Here is a 19,760-nt window from a genome sequence, read left to right as displayed (position 1 = left end):
GTGGTGCCGCGGATGCTGGAGGGGCGGAAGATGCTTCCAGAGCGTTCAGATCAGTGGTTCAATGACGTTTTCAAAAACGAACATGTTAACCAAGTACATTTGCGAAAGCGCGTCCTCTCATGACTTGCGTTTGATCTGAATGAGGACATTCTCTCGTCACCCCAGGATCCCATTTCCGAGGATGCCTTTCACCTTCTGTGTTTTTCTCCAACTGACGTCACCCACCTGTGCGAAAAAAACAGACCTCATGTCCCAGTGGTTTACATGGTACCCATCTCCAACGTGTGTACTATTACGCACGCTGCTTTTACCCGAGGCGCAATTGATCTACTTTTGACACACTTATTATGTGTGAGACACAAACGCATACTGCCAGACACAAAATAAACTATAAAGTGGGACAGTACACCGATACCGAGCTTCATATAGATTTATTAAAGTTAAATTCTCATAACAAAACTCTCAACATGAGAGAACAGAACATCAACAAACAGAACAGTTGTATACAGCATCACGACATTTAACAAGAAAATAACACTTGTCAACTAAGAGAGTGGACCTTTGGTACAGTAGAGTTGGTAAACAGAATGGCTCAGCGATGGCCCCAGGTTCCTGTAAAAAACAAAAAAACAAAACAAAAAAAACATGAAAGACAAGAAATGATTAGAGAAGAACACCTGGTATATAAATTCAGGGTTATACTCAACGGAGTAAAGGTGAACTTGATCCAGACATTTGTTATTACCATAGACAGAGGGGTTACATTAATTAAATACATATGTGATATTAATAGTTTGAACCAGATGATTTAGAATATGATGTTACCATCTATGGTGCTTATAGTATGTATGTTATGATACAGTATACAGTAGGCCAAAAGTTTGGACACACCTTCTCATTAAATGCTTTCTTTATTGTCGTGGCTATTTACAGTACATTGTAGTACGGTACTCGTTATGGTTTCTGAATCCAGGTAGCCCTTCAGTGCTTATTCTACAGTACTGTCTTGCACCAACAAGAGCTGAGTCAGCAGAGTTGAACATGTGCCAAGTTAACACAGCTTAGGGTGCAACAAGACATTTATGATAGATGGAACAAGGCATTCAATAAGGGCAGACAACATTAAAAGGTGTGTGTGGCTATTTAATAAATATTGGTCTTCACAAATGAAATAATCAATGTGTGTGTGTGTGTGTGTGTGTGTGTGTGTGTGTGTGTGTAGGACCTTTTAAGTTTTCCGTATCTGATTGACGAGAGAAGTTTGTCCTTCTCAGCTTCACTGCTACATCTGGCATAGGCTTCCATCAGGCTGGAGGAAAAAAGGAGATGGAAGGTTAACATCTTTGCCAAGGGACAAACAGAAATCCCCACAAGGTGAGCGTGTTATAACAGAAGCAATATAAACAGAGGTACTATGGTGTGTGTGTGTGTGTGTGCGTGCGTGCGTGCGTGCGTGCGTGCGTGAGTGCGTGCGTGCGTGCGTGCGTGCGTGAGTGAGTGAGTGAGTGAGTGAGTGAGTGAGTGAGTGAGTGAGTGAGTGAGTGAGTGAGTGAGTGAGTGAGTGAGTGTGTGTGTGTGTGTGTGTGTGTGTGTGGATACATACCTGTTCACACAGCTGTAGTGCTCCAAAATGGCAGCTGCTTTGTCCCCAGAGAGACCACTTATCTGCATGAGTTGGCGGGCAAACACCTCTCTCACCGTCTGAGACTAATGAGACAAGAGAAGTGATTGAAAATTACCATTATATTGAAGATCACCATTCTAACCATGAGAAACCAGACTTCCCCCTACACCTGCCAACCCAAACCATTACATATGTACAGGGGCAGCCAGTATGAGGGTTGCAGTGGCCAGGCCAGGCAGAAGACCTAGTTGTTGAATTAATCAGTATTACATGCACAGGTACAGTTCAGATGGATCACATGGAATATGTGGGATTTCACCGAAGCTTCTTAATGTAGTTTGCTCTGGGGCAGCCGTGGTGTAATGGTTAGGGAGTTGGACTGTAGATCACAGGGTTGCAGGTTCAATCCCCACCCTTACCAATCCCTTCCTCCCTCCATGGCTGAAGTGCCCTTGAGCAAGGCACAGATCCCCACACTGCTCCAGGGACTATAACCAATACCCTGTAATATCTGAAAGTCACTTTGGATAACAGTGTCTGCTAAGTATAATGCCATGTAATAAGATAATGCTGTGTTTATTACTACTTTATGTAACATTACACTTTCCTGACGCTTTTATTCAAAGCGACTAACATTTTTTTGTTGTTGGTTTACAGTCCCCGGAGCAATGTGCGTTAAGGGGCCTTGCTCAAGGGCACTTCAGCCATGTATGGGTAGGGTGTGAAAGGGTGGGATTCGAACTGGCAACCCTCTGATCTAAAGCCCATCTCCCATTAGGCCATGGCTGCCATTACTACATGCCTCCTACTAGGGCTGCACGATTATGGAAAAAATCATAATCACGATTATTTTGGTCAAAATCATAATCACGATTATTAATCACGATTATTGATTTTTGCTCGTTTTTTTGAAAATTATAGCAAGATTAAATATAACCAAGAATGAATTACATACGGGATGAGCAAAATAAAGTTAATTGTAATAATTATGTAAAGGCAATAGCATGAAACGTAAGTGGACAGATTTCAGGCCAGAAACACCAGCCTGTCAGTATGTTCTGGCTTCAAGGACGCTCTCAAAAGTAGGTCACTATTGCCACGATTAAATCACGATTAAAATCATGAGTTCGATTTCACTATGTTATCACGATTTTGATTTTTTTTTTCGATTAATTGTGCAGCCCTACCTCCTACTACAAGCCTCTGAGGAGCTTTACCTTGCTTTTGACAGCACCATGGTTGAACTCGGTGAAGGAGATCAGAGAGCAGGAGACATTGTCCCCCTTGGGGCCGTCCCCCTCCAGCTCTCTGGAACGACAGTGTAGTGTTCGGTTCTGTGGAGAGGGAAAAGCAGTAGCACAGGGGAAGGGCCAGGTCAGAGATTTGTGGCAAACTGAACACAGTTATGATCATGTATGATAAATACCAATATTTTATTTGATTCAATTAATTTAAACTCTGAAAATTATTAAGGTCTAAGACAACGCATCATGGCAAGATATCAATTAAAACGAGTGCATGAATGTCATTGATAATGTCAAGCATGACTTTAAAATATATCAATGTGCTTTACAATTGTAAAAAAAAGCCACAATTACAGTAGATAAAAATACATGACTTCAACCAACCGAAAATTAGCAATTGCATATGGCCTGATTAAAAAAAGAAAGAAAAAGTGCAGGACATCATTCAAAGATATTTTTGGGCTTTTATGCCTTTATTTGAGATAGGACAGTTTGAGGCTATGACAGGAACCAAGTGGGAGAAAGAGAGAGGGGGTAAGGATCGGCAAAGGGCCACGGGCCGGAATCGAACCTGGCTCACAGGTGTAATGGTACGGTGTTGTTGTTCTGGGACGCTTGCTTTTACTTTTTGGAGCCCCACTTTTTCAAATAGGCCGCTGAAAAGGGAACAATAATCTGCACTTCATTTTGTTAAAACAGCTCCGGTAAACTCACCTGGTAGAGCTTCTGTAGGTACCTGGTCATCATGGTGAGGTACGCAGCAGATTCCTTCACATCCTGCACCCTCTTTACAAAGAAGCCATCCACCACCTGCCAAACACATTAATTGTGTATTACGTCTTCTACTGTCGATAATAACGAACTAATAAGTAATCTATTAGAAGGAGGGCAATATTGGCCTAGAAAATTAGATAAAGCCACCTATGCTAGTGGCCAAAATATTGTTGCCTGGTGAGTTGGTCTACCCCAGGTCTTTTTGCAAGCTTTCCAACAAAAAAAGGCACCAGCCTGGGCCCACCAATCACAATGCAAGACTCTCTACTCTATTTGAATCGCTAAGGCAGTCTTTGTCAGGACGGTGAAAACAGCAAAATGGCTACGGCTAATGAAAAACGGCCATTTGATTGGTTGTAGCATTTTTGGGGCAATTTCAACCACAATGACACCAGTGAGGTCCCCCAGCCACAGCCCTCAGCTGAATGGAGTGATTCCACGTTTTAATGTTTCCATGTTGTAGTCTGGCTTGCCAGGCTAGGACAATATAGTCAACATGACAAATCAGAAGGAAGTGTGGCAGCTGACAAATGAGGCTGGTTGACTTCATGCAACACAGATGTATCATGAAATCACAGATCACTAAGGTCTTCTATACATTTTGTAACCTGGTAGCACACCCCGGCCCAAACATGGCTGTCATGTAAACACGTTAAGTTTCTGAATCAGGTTTAATCATGTGGGCTACTCTGTATTGTATTGCTGTATGGAAGTGTCCCACCTGAGTATTAACGATGGCCTGCTGCAAGGTGCTCTCTGGTAAACTCAGGTGGGCGGCAGCAGATCCGTGTTCCTCCACCAGGTAGATTGGCTTGTGCAGACCACACCTCTTGAGACGAAACTGTGGAGGAGGCAACATTGAAAAACAATAGTGTCTTACGCATCTTCGGTGGGGATGCACCGATACTGATACGTTTCTCATTATACTCATACTCGTACTTGTCAAACACTTGCGATACCAGGCACAGATACTGCTATTACACTACTCTGTTGACTTGAAAACAGCATAGGGAAAAAGTGCCGCCTCATACATTTACTAACATTTAAATCTACATTGAAATGTAACCTTTTGCTCACGAAAGCGTCCATCTATAATACTTCCACAGAGGTCATCCATCCGTTTCCTCTCCACAATGTAATCCAGAACCAGTTCTCTGACAGCTGGCGGTCGTGCTTGTCCTGTAAAAACGTTTATGAATAAAAAAAGGACTTCCTGTTTAGGCACCTCTGCTTTCCTTAACCCATTTTAGCCTAAGGCACCTTCAAAAAACACCTGCTGAATCCTCAAGCCCTTTTTGGGAAAAGGTGCCCTAAGCCTATAAAAGCCTAAATATCTCAGCCTCCGAAGCACATTAACACATGAAATGAAAAAGCATTTAAAAGCCAAGACCCTCCTTTTGCATTAGAATATGTTCATTCAGCTCTAACATGCCAACATTTTAATTTAAAGGGACACTGTGTGTGATTTTTAGTTGTTTATTTCCAGAATTCATGATGCCCATTCACTAATGTTACCTTTTTCATGAATACTTAACACCAGCATCAAATTCTAAGTATTCATTATGACTGGAAAAATTGCACTTTTCATACATGAAAAGGGGGATCTTCTAACCTGATTTACATCATCTGGCTGCGTTCGGCTACGTCACGGGGGGGCGTTCCCATGCCTCACTACCCCAGATAGCAAGAGTCAGGTAAGGGATCTTCTCCATGGTCCGCCATTTTGAATTTCCAAAAATAGCCATTTTTAGCTGCAAAAATGACTGTACTTGGTCCATACTAGAAAATATTTGTAAACTTTCATGTAAAGATCAAATTTGGCAATAGGCAGCCCAATATCAATAAGCAGCACAGTTGCAGTACCTTTTTGACTATTTCCTGCACAGTGTCCCTTTAAAAAATGTATTAAAATCTCATGAGCCAGAATGATGCGTCTATGTGGCTCTAGGTGGCTAGGTCAATGCAGCGTATCAGCATCAATGGGTTAAAAGAAAATGTAAGGATCTACGTTGTCCATTGTGCCAGTTCTAGTGAAATTCAACTTATTTTGTTGACTCTATTTACACTTGTTGCATACTGTAGTCTGAGATGCTAAGGAGTAGTGTAACCAACTATGAACAAGTGAGATACCTGCATCAGAATCCACTGTTCGCTCACGAGCAATCCAGAGAAAGTCCCCAACATTCAGCTTCCTGATGTCAAACGTCACTCTATTCTTCTGGAGTTCTGTGACAAGCTCCTGTTTTCTCACAGTGTTGCCCCTGCAAGAAATATTAATGAATGCAATTCAAAAGATGGTTATTCATAGGTGTTATAGACATTTTTAGAGATGACTTAATTACTGGTTACAGTTTCTGCATATTTTTTTGGGAATGTTTTCACTTCATTAGTGAAAATTCAGAGACACGGTCAACACCCCTTGTGTTTTCCAAGTGTACACACAATAGATTAGAGTATCTAAGTTAATGAAGTAGCCCATTTACATGTTACTTCCTTGTGTTCAGTCAAACATCACCCTCACCCTGTTGTCTCAATGAAGTCGACGCAGAGGACGATGTCGTAGCAGCCTGGCAGGAGAATCCCACTCGCCGCGGCTTCCTGTTCTGAAGCCTGGAGCTCATTCCAATCATCCACTTCCTCATTCACACATATCACAGGTGGGGGTCTTGTTGCCAAGGCACTGCTGAATTGGAAATATAGAAAATTACACAGAGAATTAGCCTTTACTACTACTAATGCTGCTACTACTACAACTACTACTACCACCACTACTGCTACTACTACTGTACTACTAGTAGTTTATCCTGTGGCAGATAACTTGCCAGGTTTGCCACATCAAAATCAGGCTATGAGCAAGGGTTTATACAAGGTTATGGTACTGCAATTAAATTCTAAAATGTAATTAAATGCAAAGTACACATTTCAAACAAAGCTGTCAATTCTAGTCATGATGTTGTAATAAAAACAACTCAACATGCTTCCTTAATGACAGTAACATGACTCCATTAGAAGTAAAATAGTCAGAAATGGTAATAGAAATGTTCATCTTTAATTCCCCAAATTCCACTTCCTAGTTATTATAAACTATTTCTCACCTGCCCCCTTCCTGGTCCTTGTCATTGCCATCTTTATCCTCATCATCCTCATAATCACTGTCATCGTCATTATCATCCTGGGTCAGGTCTACAAAACTGTCAAGTCATGTCAATTGTCATTATTGTCCCGAAAGGGAGCAGTGCGGCGGGACGGTACCCATGCTCAAGGTACCTCAGTCATGGAGGAGGATGGGGGAGAGCACAGATTAATTACCCCCCCCACCAACCTGGTAGGTCGGGAGTCGAACCGGCAACCTTTGGGCTACAAGTCTTGACGCCCTAACCACTTATCCATGACTGCCCATGGCTGATTGTCTGGATATAATTATGAAGATGCCTGAAGAAGACCTATGATCGAAACATTGCTCCAAATAAATTACCGTAAGTCTTTTGCAAGCAGTGTGCAGATTCTTTCTTTCTCCTACACTGGATATAATTACTGACATTTGTAATGTACCGGCTGTAAACTTAGTAATTTACCTGTTGTACTCTTACATGCACACTCTTATTTTCACCTTAAATACTTGAATTCTTACCAAGAGGCTTCCACATGATCTCCAAGTAATCTCTTACCCCGCTGCCTTCTGTCTTTCATCATTAGCATCATCATCATGATCACTGGCATTGTCACGATCATCCTGGGTCAAGTCGACCATCTCTGGATGATTCACTGCTTTTCCAGCTTCGTTCTCCTCCTCCTCCTCCTCCTCCTCCTCCTCATTCACCTCTTCTCGCTCCTCTGACTCCAGTTGCTCGGCAACGGTCTGGCCAAGCTCCGTCAGACAGTACCTGAAACCAGGAGGACAAGAGTGGAGACACCAAAGTAGAGCACATACGAGGGTGATTTAATATTAACTGATCAAGAGACAGCATTATTACACAACCACATGGACAACATACAGCAAAGTCATTACAAGCACAGCACCATTTGTCTTGCTAAATACAAAATATGGATAAATTGTCTGACAATGTACACATAGAAAAAGCTACTAAACACAGGTCTGGTGTTTGCGTAATTCAAATAAAAAGCCCAGCTCCATAATATTCACATTTCAATCGTGTATTTTCATTTGATGTTAATTGGCATTGATGTTAATAATTACTACTTTTAAAAGATTCCTAACATGATTGATAACATTGTGTTCTGCTGTACCTGGCTGGACTGTGAGTCTTCAGCACCAGCTCCCTCTTGGTGAGTGTGGACACTGACGACCAGGCTGTGTATTTGGAGCCTAGGTCAGGCTGAACACAGATACGGACCAGAGAGAAAGGAAGTAATGAGCACACCTGTTTTATAGCAGTAGTTTGACTCAAAACAGGTTACAAATTTTCACGTCAAATATGCTTAATCCTAGCTTGGCTGTTGCCACCTAGTGCCCCCCGCTCAATATCATTTCACATCAACAACTTGTTTCCACAGTGAAATGAATTCACCAAGTGCATCAGGTTAGCTATATCCAACTTTGCAAGCAAAAAACTGTTTCTCCAATTAAATTTGCCACACTACAACCCCCTTGATCATGGCATATTGTCTACCGAGAGATGCAATTAGGCAGCAAGCTGATGGGGAGATGGCTGCCATTTGGGACATTTTATATTGTGTATGCCCATTGTATGCATTTTATAGTTCAACTTTATTCTCTGGTGACAGACACGCTGTGGTTACTTGATATTACCTATTGTAAAATGTAAATGTAGCACCCTGACTTATTCCATTCCATTACATTACATTTAGCAGACGCCTTTGACCAAAGCGACTTACAGTAGAGCAGTATACAAATATTATGTTGCAAAATTTAGATGATAAAGACATCTAGGCGCAGTCCACAAGATGATATAACCAGTCTGCCTTGGCAACTCACCACTGTGAATGATTTGAGGCATAGAGGCTGAGCATCGACCATCAGCTCATTCTTGAACATGAAGCCATTATTGCCTGGCACCTGAAGAACACAAAACCAGAGTCATCATTAGACACAGCAGTCAACCCACTCCAGCCCAGTGTTTCCTGCTGCAGGTGGCTGGTGAACTCACATAAAGAAGGTCTGAACGGCCAACACGTTCCGAGCAATAAAGGCACGTGTAATGGGCAGTATGCCGGCAGTGTTGCCAGATTAGGTGGTTTCCCGTCCAATTGGGCTAAGGGTGACCGTCTGGAGGTAGAAAAGGGTAAAAAAGGCCATTTGGCCATAGAAATCATTAGAATTTAGTTCCAATTGGGCGGGATTTAGTGCTTCCAGGCGGGTTTTGAGCATTTTTTTGAGCTGGAAATCTTCATAATCATCTGGGTACATCCACGGGCGTAGTTTCTGGGGACCATACCACTTGTGAGATTATGTCCGTACCACTTTAAGTGTCCCCATCACTACACAAAAAAATATAACGTGAAAGTATTAACCCTGGACAATTTGTCGCCACCCATTTCCACACCAAGCCTACACTGTTAAGTAACATCCAACACATCCGTTCCCATTTTGAGGTGTGAAAAAAGCACTGTATGGTGTAATGAATTGTGATGGACATTTCTGGAGTTTCTGGATATATGTCCGGTAGATGTACTGTAGGTGCAGGTGTTTACCTGGGAATGCCTGTACAGTGTTAGCAGCACTGCATAGCCCCCAGATCCCTTCTGAGGAACGTAGTTTCTTTTCTTAGGCCCACCCCTGGCCTTCTTGGGTTCTGCTGCTTTCTTTGGTCGACTCTGAAAAATAAATGGCAGAAGGTAGAAGGAACAGTCAGCTAAATCCTAAATTCAGTTCCAGTCCGGGTCATTTGCTGAGCCTTCGCCGTCTCTCTCTCCCACTCATCTCCTGTCACCATCTTCACTGTACTGTACTGTCCTGTACTGTACTGTCCCCTCCCCGCTTCCAAATGCTTGGACACTAGGTCTTCATCAGAGCAATCAACTAATTAATTGAAATACTCCACTGAGGGCACAGTGTGGAAACTCCAAAAACTAGACCTTCGTTGTAGTTATTTTTATTTCCTTTCAATTACTTCAATGAAAACCGAGGCAGCAGATACGGTTGTGACACCATCACATGTTCTACTTTTTCTTCATCTTTAAGAAGCGACACATTTGGATATCATGCCTACCTTATTCTGCCCACCACTACTTCCAGAAAGTTCTTTTGCGCTTGTGGAGGCTTTTGAGGACTCCAAGTTGTTGCTGTCTGGAACATAGTGTTTTACTCCACTGGGCAGGGAGTGTATGGGTGCATCTGGACCTGGGTGGGTGTTTCAGAGAGCAGATTTAGTCAATCACTGGGGTACCTGACCCTGTGCTGTAAGAGCCAAGTGTGTCTCCTTTCTTAACATGATGAATTATAGAGTTTGTTGGATGGAAAATTACATGATACAGTGTCAATGCTTTCAATTCGAGTGCTGGCAAGTAGGATGTTCTCACCAAGTAGGATAAAATGTGTTTGGGGTAGTGAGTAGTGAGCCTCGTTACTCACCATTATCTTGATAATATTGCTCTAACCGTTTATCCAAAATCTTGCAAATCCCAGGCCCAAAATTTTGCAGTATATTTGCTTCTTTTCCACTCATCAGTGGGAGGGGATACTTCTTCAAGGAATGTATAGCCTGAGTAGTAAATCAAGTTGGTTTGCACAAGTTCATGGTCGTGATGTACATGACCTAAAAGGCTAGGTGTTTGTGTGGAATGGTGTCAAACCCAAACTAGTTATAATATAATTTAGTTATAATTATCTGGCCATTACAAACCATCACTTTCCTCACCTTCTGATACACGAAATGACTGTTTTTGCCTTTCTCCACCGCCTGGTCACGAAGCTCTGTCAACCACTGAAGGAACAGGGGATTTGGGCAGGAGGGCAAGGTGCGTTTCCGACCCAGGCGCACAGCTTCAGGAGGCATCCCTCTCTACACATAGGACCCACTATGAAGCGTTGGAAAATACATAAACGTCATTCAATGTTGACCTTCTGCACCAGCAAGACATGTACACACACACACACACACACATTCATATCAGAATAGACCACAATCTTGCAATTGACTTGCTAGCTACTGAATGGGGACAACAACAAAAAAACAGCTGTCAAGAGTACGAAGTTGTTGGTAGTTTAACAACAAGCTAAGGCTAATTGTCTGGGTGAGTATTTGAAATAAGCATGCGATAAAATAAATACCAAACACGTTTCAAGCTGCTGAGTCGGCTAAGCACTTTGCAGGTAAACCAATATACTGGCTATTAACTGTGTAGTAGTTATTGTTGAAAACTGTACAGTTTGCACGAAATGCCTCATACGGCTTCAAGCAGATCCACAGACTCGCGCTGGAGTTGTTTTGCTATTATGCCTGTTGACCTTCAACTTTTGTAAAGCGCTACTGCCACCGTGTGCCCCGGAGTACACAACACAACAACACAGCCCCCCCCCCCCCCCTTTTTTTTTTCCTTCTTCATGGGACGCACAGAAATTACACGTTGGCAATGAAATGTAGTCAGTGTACAACGTGTAGGCCTACCTGTATACCAGCTGTGTTGGGCAAGTTTCTCAAAAACGGTAATGCATTACTGATTACATGTTAGGCCTACTGTCTTTTCAAAATAATCCCTTACACTACAAGCCTATAGGCCTATTTAAAATGTAAGGCATTACACTACTTTTGCATTACTTTAGTCACTTTCGCCAAAATAACTGTAGCCCTAAATACGGATCTGGTAATTTATTACAGTGTAAACCAAGTTCATGAGGCCTGGCTTTTCACCTCCCATCCAGGTGGTGTTTTTGCCAGCATGCAGACTAAAAACTACCAGGATTGGGAATAGCTTCTTTCTGACCCACCACAGTGAATAAATAGGCCTACCACTAAAATCCAGGTCATTGTAATGCATTAACTTAAGTTATTTAGCATTGCAACTAAGTAGGATAAATATTACAGATTTTTGCCCTGTAATGCCTTACATTAGCCTACTGCATTACAGCAAAAAAAGTAATGCATTAGCTACAGTAATGAAATGTATTACTGCCCAACACTGTATAACAGTGTAAATGTATTGTTCACTATAAAAACAATTAAACAAAGAAAAAAAAACATTACATTTGCACCGACTAATCCTTTTCACAGTTTTTTCAGAATGTAGCCTATGCCCAGGAGACTTGGCCTACAGTCAGTGCCCGAATAGGCTACCAACACAAAATATTGTAGGGAATTTTCACCTAGGCTACTCACTTTTGTTGTCAGGGTTTAGATATTTGGCTGTATTTTTTTAGTAAGGGAACAGTACATTTACACTGCTAAGCTACATGGACCTCTTTTCGTGATCAAAGTGCCATTTGTTCTTTGTTGTCCCATGAAAATGTAGAAATGAGCTAAATATCTGAAGAAATGTGAGGGTAATAGGGCCTATTCATTTTTCTTGAGATATTGTAAAATAGACTACTGTGTAGCCTAGGCTACTATACAGTTTATCAGTGATTCTCAGAGTGTGGTCCGGAGACCACTGGGGGAGCGGGTCTATGTTCCTACAGCCCATTGGTCCCACAGCCCATTAGCCCCAGATCACTAAGACCTTAACATTACTTTTTAGGCCATTGGTCCCACAGCTTATACCTGCTGGCCCATGTTCCCACTTTTCTAAGAATGTATTCAAATTTAGGCCCTATTTCCTATGGCGGGGAGAAAGACATGTTCTCTGAGTTTACTCTGAAATGTGGAAACATGGAGTTGTGGAACACAGGGCCTATATTTTAATAATTTCTTAAAAATGTGGGAACATGGAGCAGCAAAAAGAAGCTGTGAGACCAATGGGCTGTGGGAACGTAGAGCTGACCCCGACCACTGGTGGTCCGAGACAGAGCTCAGTCTTGCTGGGTTGAATCTATGTGCAGAATGTGAACCAACAGCGCCATCGTGAGGCTCGATAGGCTAGCCATTCCACAAACTATTTTTACGCATAGGCACAAAAGCAAAGTGAAGTTAGCACAATATGTAAACATGTCGCATTCGTACCTTTGTTGGTATTATTCAGAAATGTCATAATTTCTGCCATCGGACACACAAACACACCAAATAGCCAACAGTTAAAAAATGATAATGGCAAAAAGCACATTAGGTTGTTGTAGCCTGTAAAGATCCTGGCAGAACATATCCGTGGAGCTCATTAACCAACTAGATTCAGGAGGCCCGATGGTTTATATTTGGTGTCATTATTATTTTTTTCAATGCTGGGACATCAGAACATTTGGCTACAGCCAAATCGTCCAGGTTAACTATTTCATTAAAAAGAATTGCGCTACCTGTCTGCGCCACGAAATTATGTCGATAAGGTAGGCTACCCTACTGTATGATGGTTTATTTGAATTGCGTTGCCCAAGTGGGCCTACCGTTAAGGCCCGGGAACCCTTCAGGAGATGAGCGCTCATTTTGGAATCCGACAAGACCCAACAAGGGCCTGGAATCCAGCGCATAGGTTAGGTCTCGTCGTTTTTCATTACGCGCACACAATCACTGCCACAAACATCAGAGAAAATATCGTCAGACAAGGCGTTAGGATAATCTGTTTAATGACATTATTAATAATACAAAAAAATACAGTGATTCTGACAACCTCATATTTTGGCGAAGACGCGTAAACAAGCTGCACTTTCGTTCACTGGCATACATTCTTTAGGAATTCAAATTAATGGGAACAGTTGTGGCAGTAACCCATAACATTTGCCCATTAAGGGCATCATATGAAGTTTTAGAAAGTGGTTAGTGTCAAAATGGGAGGGCAAGGCGATCATAAACAGGTCTTACTAGCACAATACAAATCAGGAAAAAAATGTACAAATATATAAAGATAAATATAAAGCTCTCTTTATACAATATAGTTTACCTCTGAATATATTAGATGATGAGAAAATCCATTTTGAACATCAAAGACAGATTTGTAAATTACATTCCCCGTGGCCATACCAGAAACACACTTTAAACACAACCCCCTTAGCAAAAAACGTAAAAATATATGTATATACAGTGTATCGCTGTAACAAAATGTAATTTGATAGTTGGACTTAACCTATTTTATGTGGCTTTACGTCAGGTGCAGAGAAACTATTAGGTTAGAAGAGATAGTCATTTCTGTTTATTCCACCCTGGGTTCTAAGGGCAGCACACAGAAGCACAATCAAGCACTATCCCGAACAGATCTCTAAGAAACTGGCATCTCAACATTTGCATGATCATTATGTAAAGTAGCAGTCGATTGTTTGTCCATCAAAACAAACGAAAAGCTTTCATTTTACTCTTTCTCTCCTACCCAACTCCTTCATTTAGCCTACATAAGGACTGATCTCCTACAATCCACTTACACTTCAAAAAGTAAAACGTAGATTCACGTTTAAAAGAAAATAAGTCTTTTTCTGAAATTGGTTTCACTTTCTTCATGACATTCAGTGACATTGCTCATGACAAAATTATGAAAGTTATCCCAATACAGAAAGCTACAACAAAGGATATGCCCACAGCCTCCTTTTTCTTTTTAAGTTGATTTCACGCGTGACTTTTTTACAGTATGTTAAGCCCTTTATCTCGTCTTTCCTTGAAGAAAAATGACAACTGACTAGCAGTCGCCTGACCCTGTAGTGTCATCACTGTGGACGGACATCGGAGACCCGGGTAGGGACGTCTCTTCAGCCATGGGGGAGTCTGTGGAGCGTCCTGCGGAACTGGCCATCCTCCGTGCCACCTTGTTGCGGAGGAACGTGCTGTTGGGATGCTGCGTGTGCAGGTGGGTGATCAGGGCATCTTGTGAGGGGGCGGTGTGGCCACACTCCTCGCACACGTACAGCTTGCTACGGCGCTCCTTATAGGCGTACTGCTGGGTGACGCCGTGGATCTTCTTCATGTGCGACTCCAGCGAGCAGCGCTGAGTGAAGGCCTTCTCGCACAGGTTACACTTGTACGGCCGAACACCTGTGGGACACCAGAGACAGGTGTGTGGATATAGGTTTAGGTTTATGAGATGGCAATGAAGTACATTTAAAAAGAGATTACAACTTTTGCAGACTTCCAGCAGACAAGTGCATTGGAGGTCACCAACAGTGTAGGTTAGAATCAAGTATTATTTAGCCTACCACATATTCATTGAGCAGGAAGATGCTTTTGGAATGGATACTGTTTGAGAACTTCACTTAAAAACAGAAACAGCATCAGAAAAAGGCTTTGGGTAACGTACCTGTGTGAGTTCGGACGTGTCTCTTGAGATCGAAGGTATCATTGAATCCCTTCCCACAGAACGTGCACAGGTGTCTCTTGGTGTCGTTGTGGCACTTCAGGTGTCTGTTGAGCATCCGCTGGTATTGGAAGGTCTTCTGGCACACTTGGCACACATAGTTGGGCTGTGCTGTGGTACCCGAGTTTGTAACAGTGCTGACTGCAACCGAGGAGGTAGTTGAGATGACGGGCTCTATGCTGGGCTGGGGTACTGGCTCATCAGGAAGCTTGCCTGTAGTCACCTGTTTAGAAACCGAAACAGACAAAAGGTTCAGACACAGGTACATGCTTTTTCTCGATTGAGCTAGCAGTATGTGTGACATTTAGCAGACATCTTCATCCGAGGCCAATGCCGAGAAAGAATGTCACTCTGCAGAAACAGACCATGGTTGAGGCACAGATAATTATGTGGTTGACGCTGTTGCACCATCCACAAATTCTCAGACATTTTCCGATAATGACAATAAATCTCTCAAATGCTATTTATAAATTCAAGATCGAACTAGTAATATATGTGACATTACATGTGGCTGACACTTTCATCCAAGGCTATTTAAAAATGTGGGGAAACAATTAAACTCGGCATCACAAGAGATAGAGTTGTGATAGGAAAATTCTGGAGGAACTTTCTGCAGGTGGTATAGTAACTACAGCACATACAGTGTATATTTACTGCATTTAGTAAGTATGACAGTAAAACTGAACTCACCTTAATTTTAGAGCGAATGTAACTGCTACTGGCTGTCTTTTTGCTGGTTTCCGGCTCAGGGCTGGAGGCTCGCCCCAGAACAGTTGAGGAGGGCAGTTCCGCTCTAGCAACCAGGGGATGGTATTCACGTGTGAGGATCTGGGTTTGGGTTTTCAGGATATGATCCTTTTGTATGGCGAGGCACAAGGCAGACTCAGCAGGACTGGCCTCGGTCTCCTCGGAAAACAAAGGAGGTGCCGTAGATGCTGTGAAGTGGCAAAGACACAAGGCAGACAAGATTGTTTAACAGGTGGCTTAATTAATACAGAGAGTAATGTGACTTGCGTATGCAATGACAATATTGACTATTTTAGATAATGGTAGCATTAGATAAAATATCATTTATGACAGACATTTAAGGCAACAGTGTGGCTATGAAAAAAGAGATGGACTAATTCATCCACTCCTGTATATCATGATATATCTCTGATATTTGAAATCAATGGACATTACAGAACTGTTCAGGACATTATACATATCAGCAACCAGAGATTAAACATCAAACATTAAAGAGACACCAAAACAGAAGCCATTATTTTTCAGGGAGCAAATAGAAAGCTGTTAACAGAACTGAAGCAGACTGTGCTTTGAGGACAACTGTAGGCTATAGCTATTGTGTTTCCGTGTGTGCGCGCCTTCGTGCGTAGGTTCATGCTTTTTAAAACCCTTGAAAGGTAGGCGTGTTATTATGTGCCGTCTGTAACAGCTTTGTCTTTTTCCAGAGATAGACACTCTGGTTACAGCGCTACCAGTCTGACCAGTCAGGCTTGAGCCACTGGTTGGTTTTGCTTTTTTACGCACTAAAGCTCACTCATACTTACATATGATAGGTGCAACTGCCATTTAGGTATTTATCCATGTTTAATGGTGGTGGTATAACAATCACCTAGAAATTTTGATGTAGGCCTAGAAATGTCTAGAAATCATCTGAACAGCGCGTGGGGTTTGTAAGCTGTCACAGTTGGATTTTCTCAGTAAAACGCATTGGGTTAACGGTGAAAGGACTAACAAATAAATTGGGTATCGGTTTACTCAACACTGCTGGGATGGGCCAATGGGTCTGTGCATTACCGTTAGGCCCGAGTCGATCCGAGGCATCTGACTTCAGTAAATGGCGGACTACGCCCTTTGATACAAGTTCGTGCCTGCGCGCGCCCACCTTTGCAGAGGTGAGGGGACTGATCCCAGCGGGGCGTGGCGACAGCAATCGATCGGTGTAGCGGGCAAGACCATTATGTATAGCAGATCTACACAAAAACAACGGATGGTAGTTATTTTCAACTAACCATCAAGCATTCCAACCCGAGAGTTGCTTGATAGGCTATAGGTCTGCCCTCAGTGCGCTCTAATCTGTAACGTTAGCTGTTTGCTCTCCCCTCCCTTTATCTACACCTGGACTGTGCTCTCTCACAGTCGGACAATAGAGGTTGTAAACGGGGCAGGGTTTGGCCAGGGATTTGGTTCTGGAGACATTAATTTAGTCCATATAGGCCTACATCTACTGTATCCACAAAATACGTTGTCAATAGGATTATATTATTTAAAATTAAGTAACCATTAGAGAACAATGTTCTGACTTACTTTTACAAATATGTGTTCTGGATCACTTTCGAATTTCAACAACATGTAAGGCCCTACCACTTGGGCTATTTGCCACTGAAAATTTTAAATTAACGCGCACTCCTAAAATAATTCTGAAGGTTACATTTGTCCTCTCTTTTTTACGCACCGTCTAATGATCACAACCAAGAAAAGCAAGTCAATTTCGCTCTGTGCAATCGAACACACGTGCATTGAAATACGATTTAATAGTCTATTTGCCCATTTTGATGCGTAATTCGGTGAACAAGAGGAAAAAAGCAAGAAGCACTGGGGAGTTTGCACACCACCGGGCCGTGCCCTGTTTACTAAAGGTGTAGCGGGAAGGAGAGCCAAAGCAGTAGAGTCCGTTATTTCCTACACTAAACATTAACCAAGCTGAGTCAAGCGCGAACCCGGAGATTAGTTTAGGCTATATACTCTACCCCGGTTTCGTTTATTCCAAACTCAAACACTGTGAAAACATTTACATGATAATAACATAGCCGGGCCTAATTGAGTAGATAATAACGTCTGTAATCAGTGGCATTTTAAAACACCCCCTGCCTCCACATTTTCTTTCACCAAACAAAATAATACACATAGGTTTATAGGCTGCACAGCACACACTTGCTTAAATTATATGGAACAACCATTATGACAATAATCACCTTTTCATACTTTATATGGACATTGCAAAGCAATAGTGGTGATTGGATAATGCACGTTTCATGGCGCAATAATCCAGGCTACCTAAAAAGGCCTGTTATAGCCTACGAACTCATGAAACCTGTGAGCAAAATGACTATTCGCATTTAACTGCAATCGAACCCACAGAAATACCAGGCTACATATGCCCCAACTGGCATATATGAGCTCACCAGCCTAATAATAAAAAGCACTTCGATGTTTTGAACAAGTGATCAGTTGAGGAAGGCAAGTATTCCGTTAGGTGACCATGCGCGTCATCAAACAACGATAGCCTACTTCGTGTCATTTTAGATTTCATAGTTGTGAACATAGCCTATAGGATAAATAACGCTACTTTTGGGGCACTTCAGCTTTCTCATAGTCATAGTCAACTTTCTAATACCCCCATTTTCCCTACCGTATTTCGGTGAAATATTATCAGCCAACATTAAGACAGATTTGGGGGGGAAAAAGCTGTGCATTATTCCTCATAAATAAATATGTATGGTAACAAGTTATGCTTTAGGTTAGACCAGCCTAATTGGGGCTTCAATTTTGCAACCAACGGGTTTCAAGTTATAAGGAAGCAGGGTCTGAAGGTCAACTTTAAGATTGGAAACAGCTTCAGTGTTTCATAACACAATCTAAGATACACGTCAAAGTTGAAATCATAAAAGGAAAGCAATGTGTCAAACGCAACATAAAATGAGCGAGGGTACAGCAGCACTTTTAAAGTTAACTTTGTTGAGACAGCGAATTAGCTTGAACCGATTCGTTAAATTCCACACATAAAATGCAATTTCATCCTGAAACGAAGGACCCAGGACAGGGAAACTACTTTTGGTTATTTAAATTCTTTACAACCGTTATGCGTAAAACACTCCAGCAAAGAAAAGTTACGGTCACCGTAAGGGGTCTCACCTGGAATATAGATGTCTCCTCTCTCATGGTCGGCCACTTCGCTCCAGTTCCGTTTACCTGGAGAAATACTTGCCTTTTTCACAAGGAAGGCTCGAGGCATGGTCTACTTTTGGCTGCCCGCTATCTTTCAGAAACGTTCTATCGAGTCGGCACAGGAAGGATCTTTATATCAAAAGCAAGGTGGCCACGCACAATTCTAGGAGTGCATAACTGTTTCCCTACTCGACGAATCCGCTTTCCGCTTTCTTCAAAGTTATAGGCTACCTAGTACGCAGGTACTCTCCCACTATTTCGCTGTTTTCCAGTTCTGCCTCTTTCGACTTCGCTTCCTCCTAAGCTTGGGGATGTGTAAAGGTGGGCACAGGTAAACTCCGGTAGGCCAATGTGCTTGAAATATCAACGAAGGTATGATCGGATACTGGATAAAAAATCTGTGTCATATACAGCCGAAGACTCGACGAATTCAAAGGTTGTCCTAAACGCAGGTAGTCATTTTAGCAGGAAACAGGTAGCAGCGCGCATGCGTCTGGAAATAACGGTGACAACAAACCTGATCCAGGCTGCTCTACGCCTTACCTGTTCAACCGGTTTTCTTTTCTTTCCTTTCCCGTCTTCCCCACTCTGCGTCGACTTGAATAACGTTTAGAATAATACTAGAAACGTTTTAACCATATTGTATTTACATTTATTGTCGTGTATTTGGTCTGACATAAACATTGTAGCTTTTCGAATTAGGCCAGTGTTTGAGCAGCAGCCAGTGTGGGGTCGCCATTGCCTATTGTCAGGCCTTATTTGGATACTTCATGGTATGGCTCTTAAGACCCCCCCAAAAGCAGCAAATATGTAATATTTAGATT

The 19,760-nt window shown here is 42.2% G+C and overlaps 2 protein-coding genes across 6 annotated transcripts; both read right to left on the bottom strand.

The window, feature by feature from the left end:
* Positions 1–414: 414 nt before the first annotated feature.
* mus81 (MUS81 structure-specific endonuclease subunit) lies at positions 415–11,112 on the bottom strand. Of its 5 annotated transcripts, none has more exons than XM_063186974.1 (18): positions 11,014–11,112; positions 10,482–10,641; positions 10,196–10,325; positions 9,834–9,964; positions 9,316–9,438; positions 8,600–8,680; positions 7,891–7,979; positions 7,311–7,526; positions 6,738–6,833; positions 6,164–6,325; positions 5,773–5,903; positions 4,709–4,821; positions 4,364–4,483; positions 3,583–3,678; positions 2,842–2,958; positions 1,604–1,707; positions 1,226–1,309; positions 415–612 (listed from the first exon to the last, which is right to left on the bottom strand). In XM_063186974.1, exons 2-18 carry the CDS (start codon positions 10,617–10,619, stop codon positions 546–548), a joined length of 1,998 nt encoding a protein of 665 aa, XP_063043044.1. In that variant the 5' UTR covers positions 10,620–10,641; positions 11,014–11,112; the 3' UTR covers positions 415–545. The 5 variants fall into 5 exon arrangements, with proteins under 5 accessions (XP_063043044.1, XP_063043043.1, XP_063043045.1 ...); XM_063186973.1 differs by having other exon boundaries at positions 10,895–11,051; XM_063186975.1 differs by having other exon boundaries at positions 6,164–6,322; positions 10,895–11,051.
* Positions 11,113–13,262: 2,150 nt separating this feature from the next.
* On the bottom strand, positions 13,263–19,386 carry ovol1a (ovo-like zinc finger 1a). Its single transcript, XM_063186972.1, has 4 exons — positions 18,904–19,386; positions 15,676–15,920; positions 14,929–15,208; positions 13,263–14,666 (listed from the first exon to the last, which is right to left on the bottom strand). Exons 1-4 carry the CDS (start codon positions 19,001–19,003, stop codon positions 14,314–14,316), a joined length of 978 nt encoding a protein of 325 aa, XP_063043042.1. The 5' UTR covers positions 19,004–19,386; the 3' UTR covers positions 13,263–14,313.
* Between the last annotated feature and the right edge of the window lie 374 nt (positions 19,387–19,760).

This window comes from Engraulis encrasicolus, chromosome 21 (genome assembly GCF_034702125.1).
Source record: "Engraulis encrasicolus isolate BLACKSEA-1 chromosome 21, IST_EnEncr_1.0, whole genome shotgun sequence".
In the NCBI taxonomy this organism is placed as follows: domain Eukaryota; kingdom Metazoa; phylum Chordata; class Actinopteri; order Clupeiformes; family Engraulidae; genus Engraulis; species Engraulis encrasicolus.
The sequence above is the reverse complement of the archived record's forward strand: the minus strand, read 5'-3'. Positions and strand labels throughout refer to the sequence as shown.

What these genes read in the sequence shown, in the direction of transcription:
- mus81 (XM_063186974.1), bottom strand. Translation starts at nt 10,619, where the DNA reads ATGCCTCCTGAAGCTGTGCGCCTGGGTCGGAAACGCACCTTGCCCTCC. An exon ending in GCCTCAAATCATTCACAGTG is followed by an intron (nt 7,980 to 8,599) that starts GTGAGTTGCCAA and finishes ATCTGTGTTCAG; the next exon opens with CCTGACCTAGGCTCCAAATA. An exon ending in GACGCTTTCGTGAGCAAAAG is followed by an intron (nt 4,484 to 4,708) that starts GTTACATTTCAA and finishes CCTCCTCCACAG; the next exon opens with TTTCGTCTCAAGAGGTGTGG.
- ovol1a (XM_063186972.1), bottom strand. Translation starts at nt 19,003, where the DNA reads ATGCCTCGAGCCTTCCTTGTGAAAAAGGCAAGTATTTCTCCAGGTAAA. An exon ending in ACATTCGCTCTAAAATTAAG is followed by an intron (nt 15,209 to 15,675) that starts GTGAGTTCAGTT and finishes GTTTCTAAACAG; the next exon opens with GTGACTACAGGCAAGCTTCC. An exon ending in ACACGTCCGAACTCACACAG is followed by an intron (nt 14,667 to 14,928) that starts GTACGTTACCCA and finishes GGTGTCCCACAG; the next exon opens with GTGTTCGGCCGTACAAGTGT.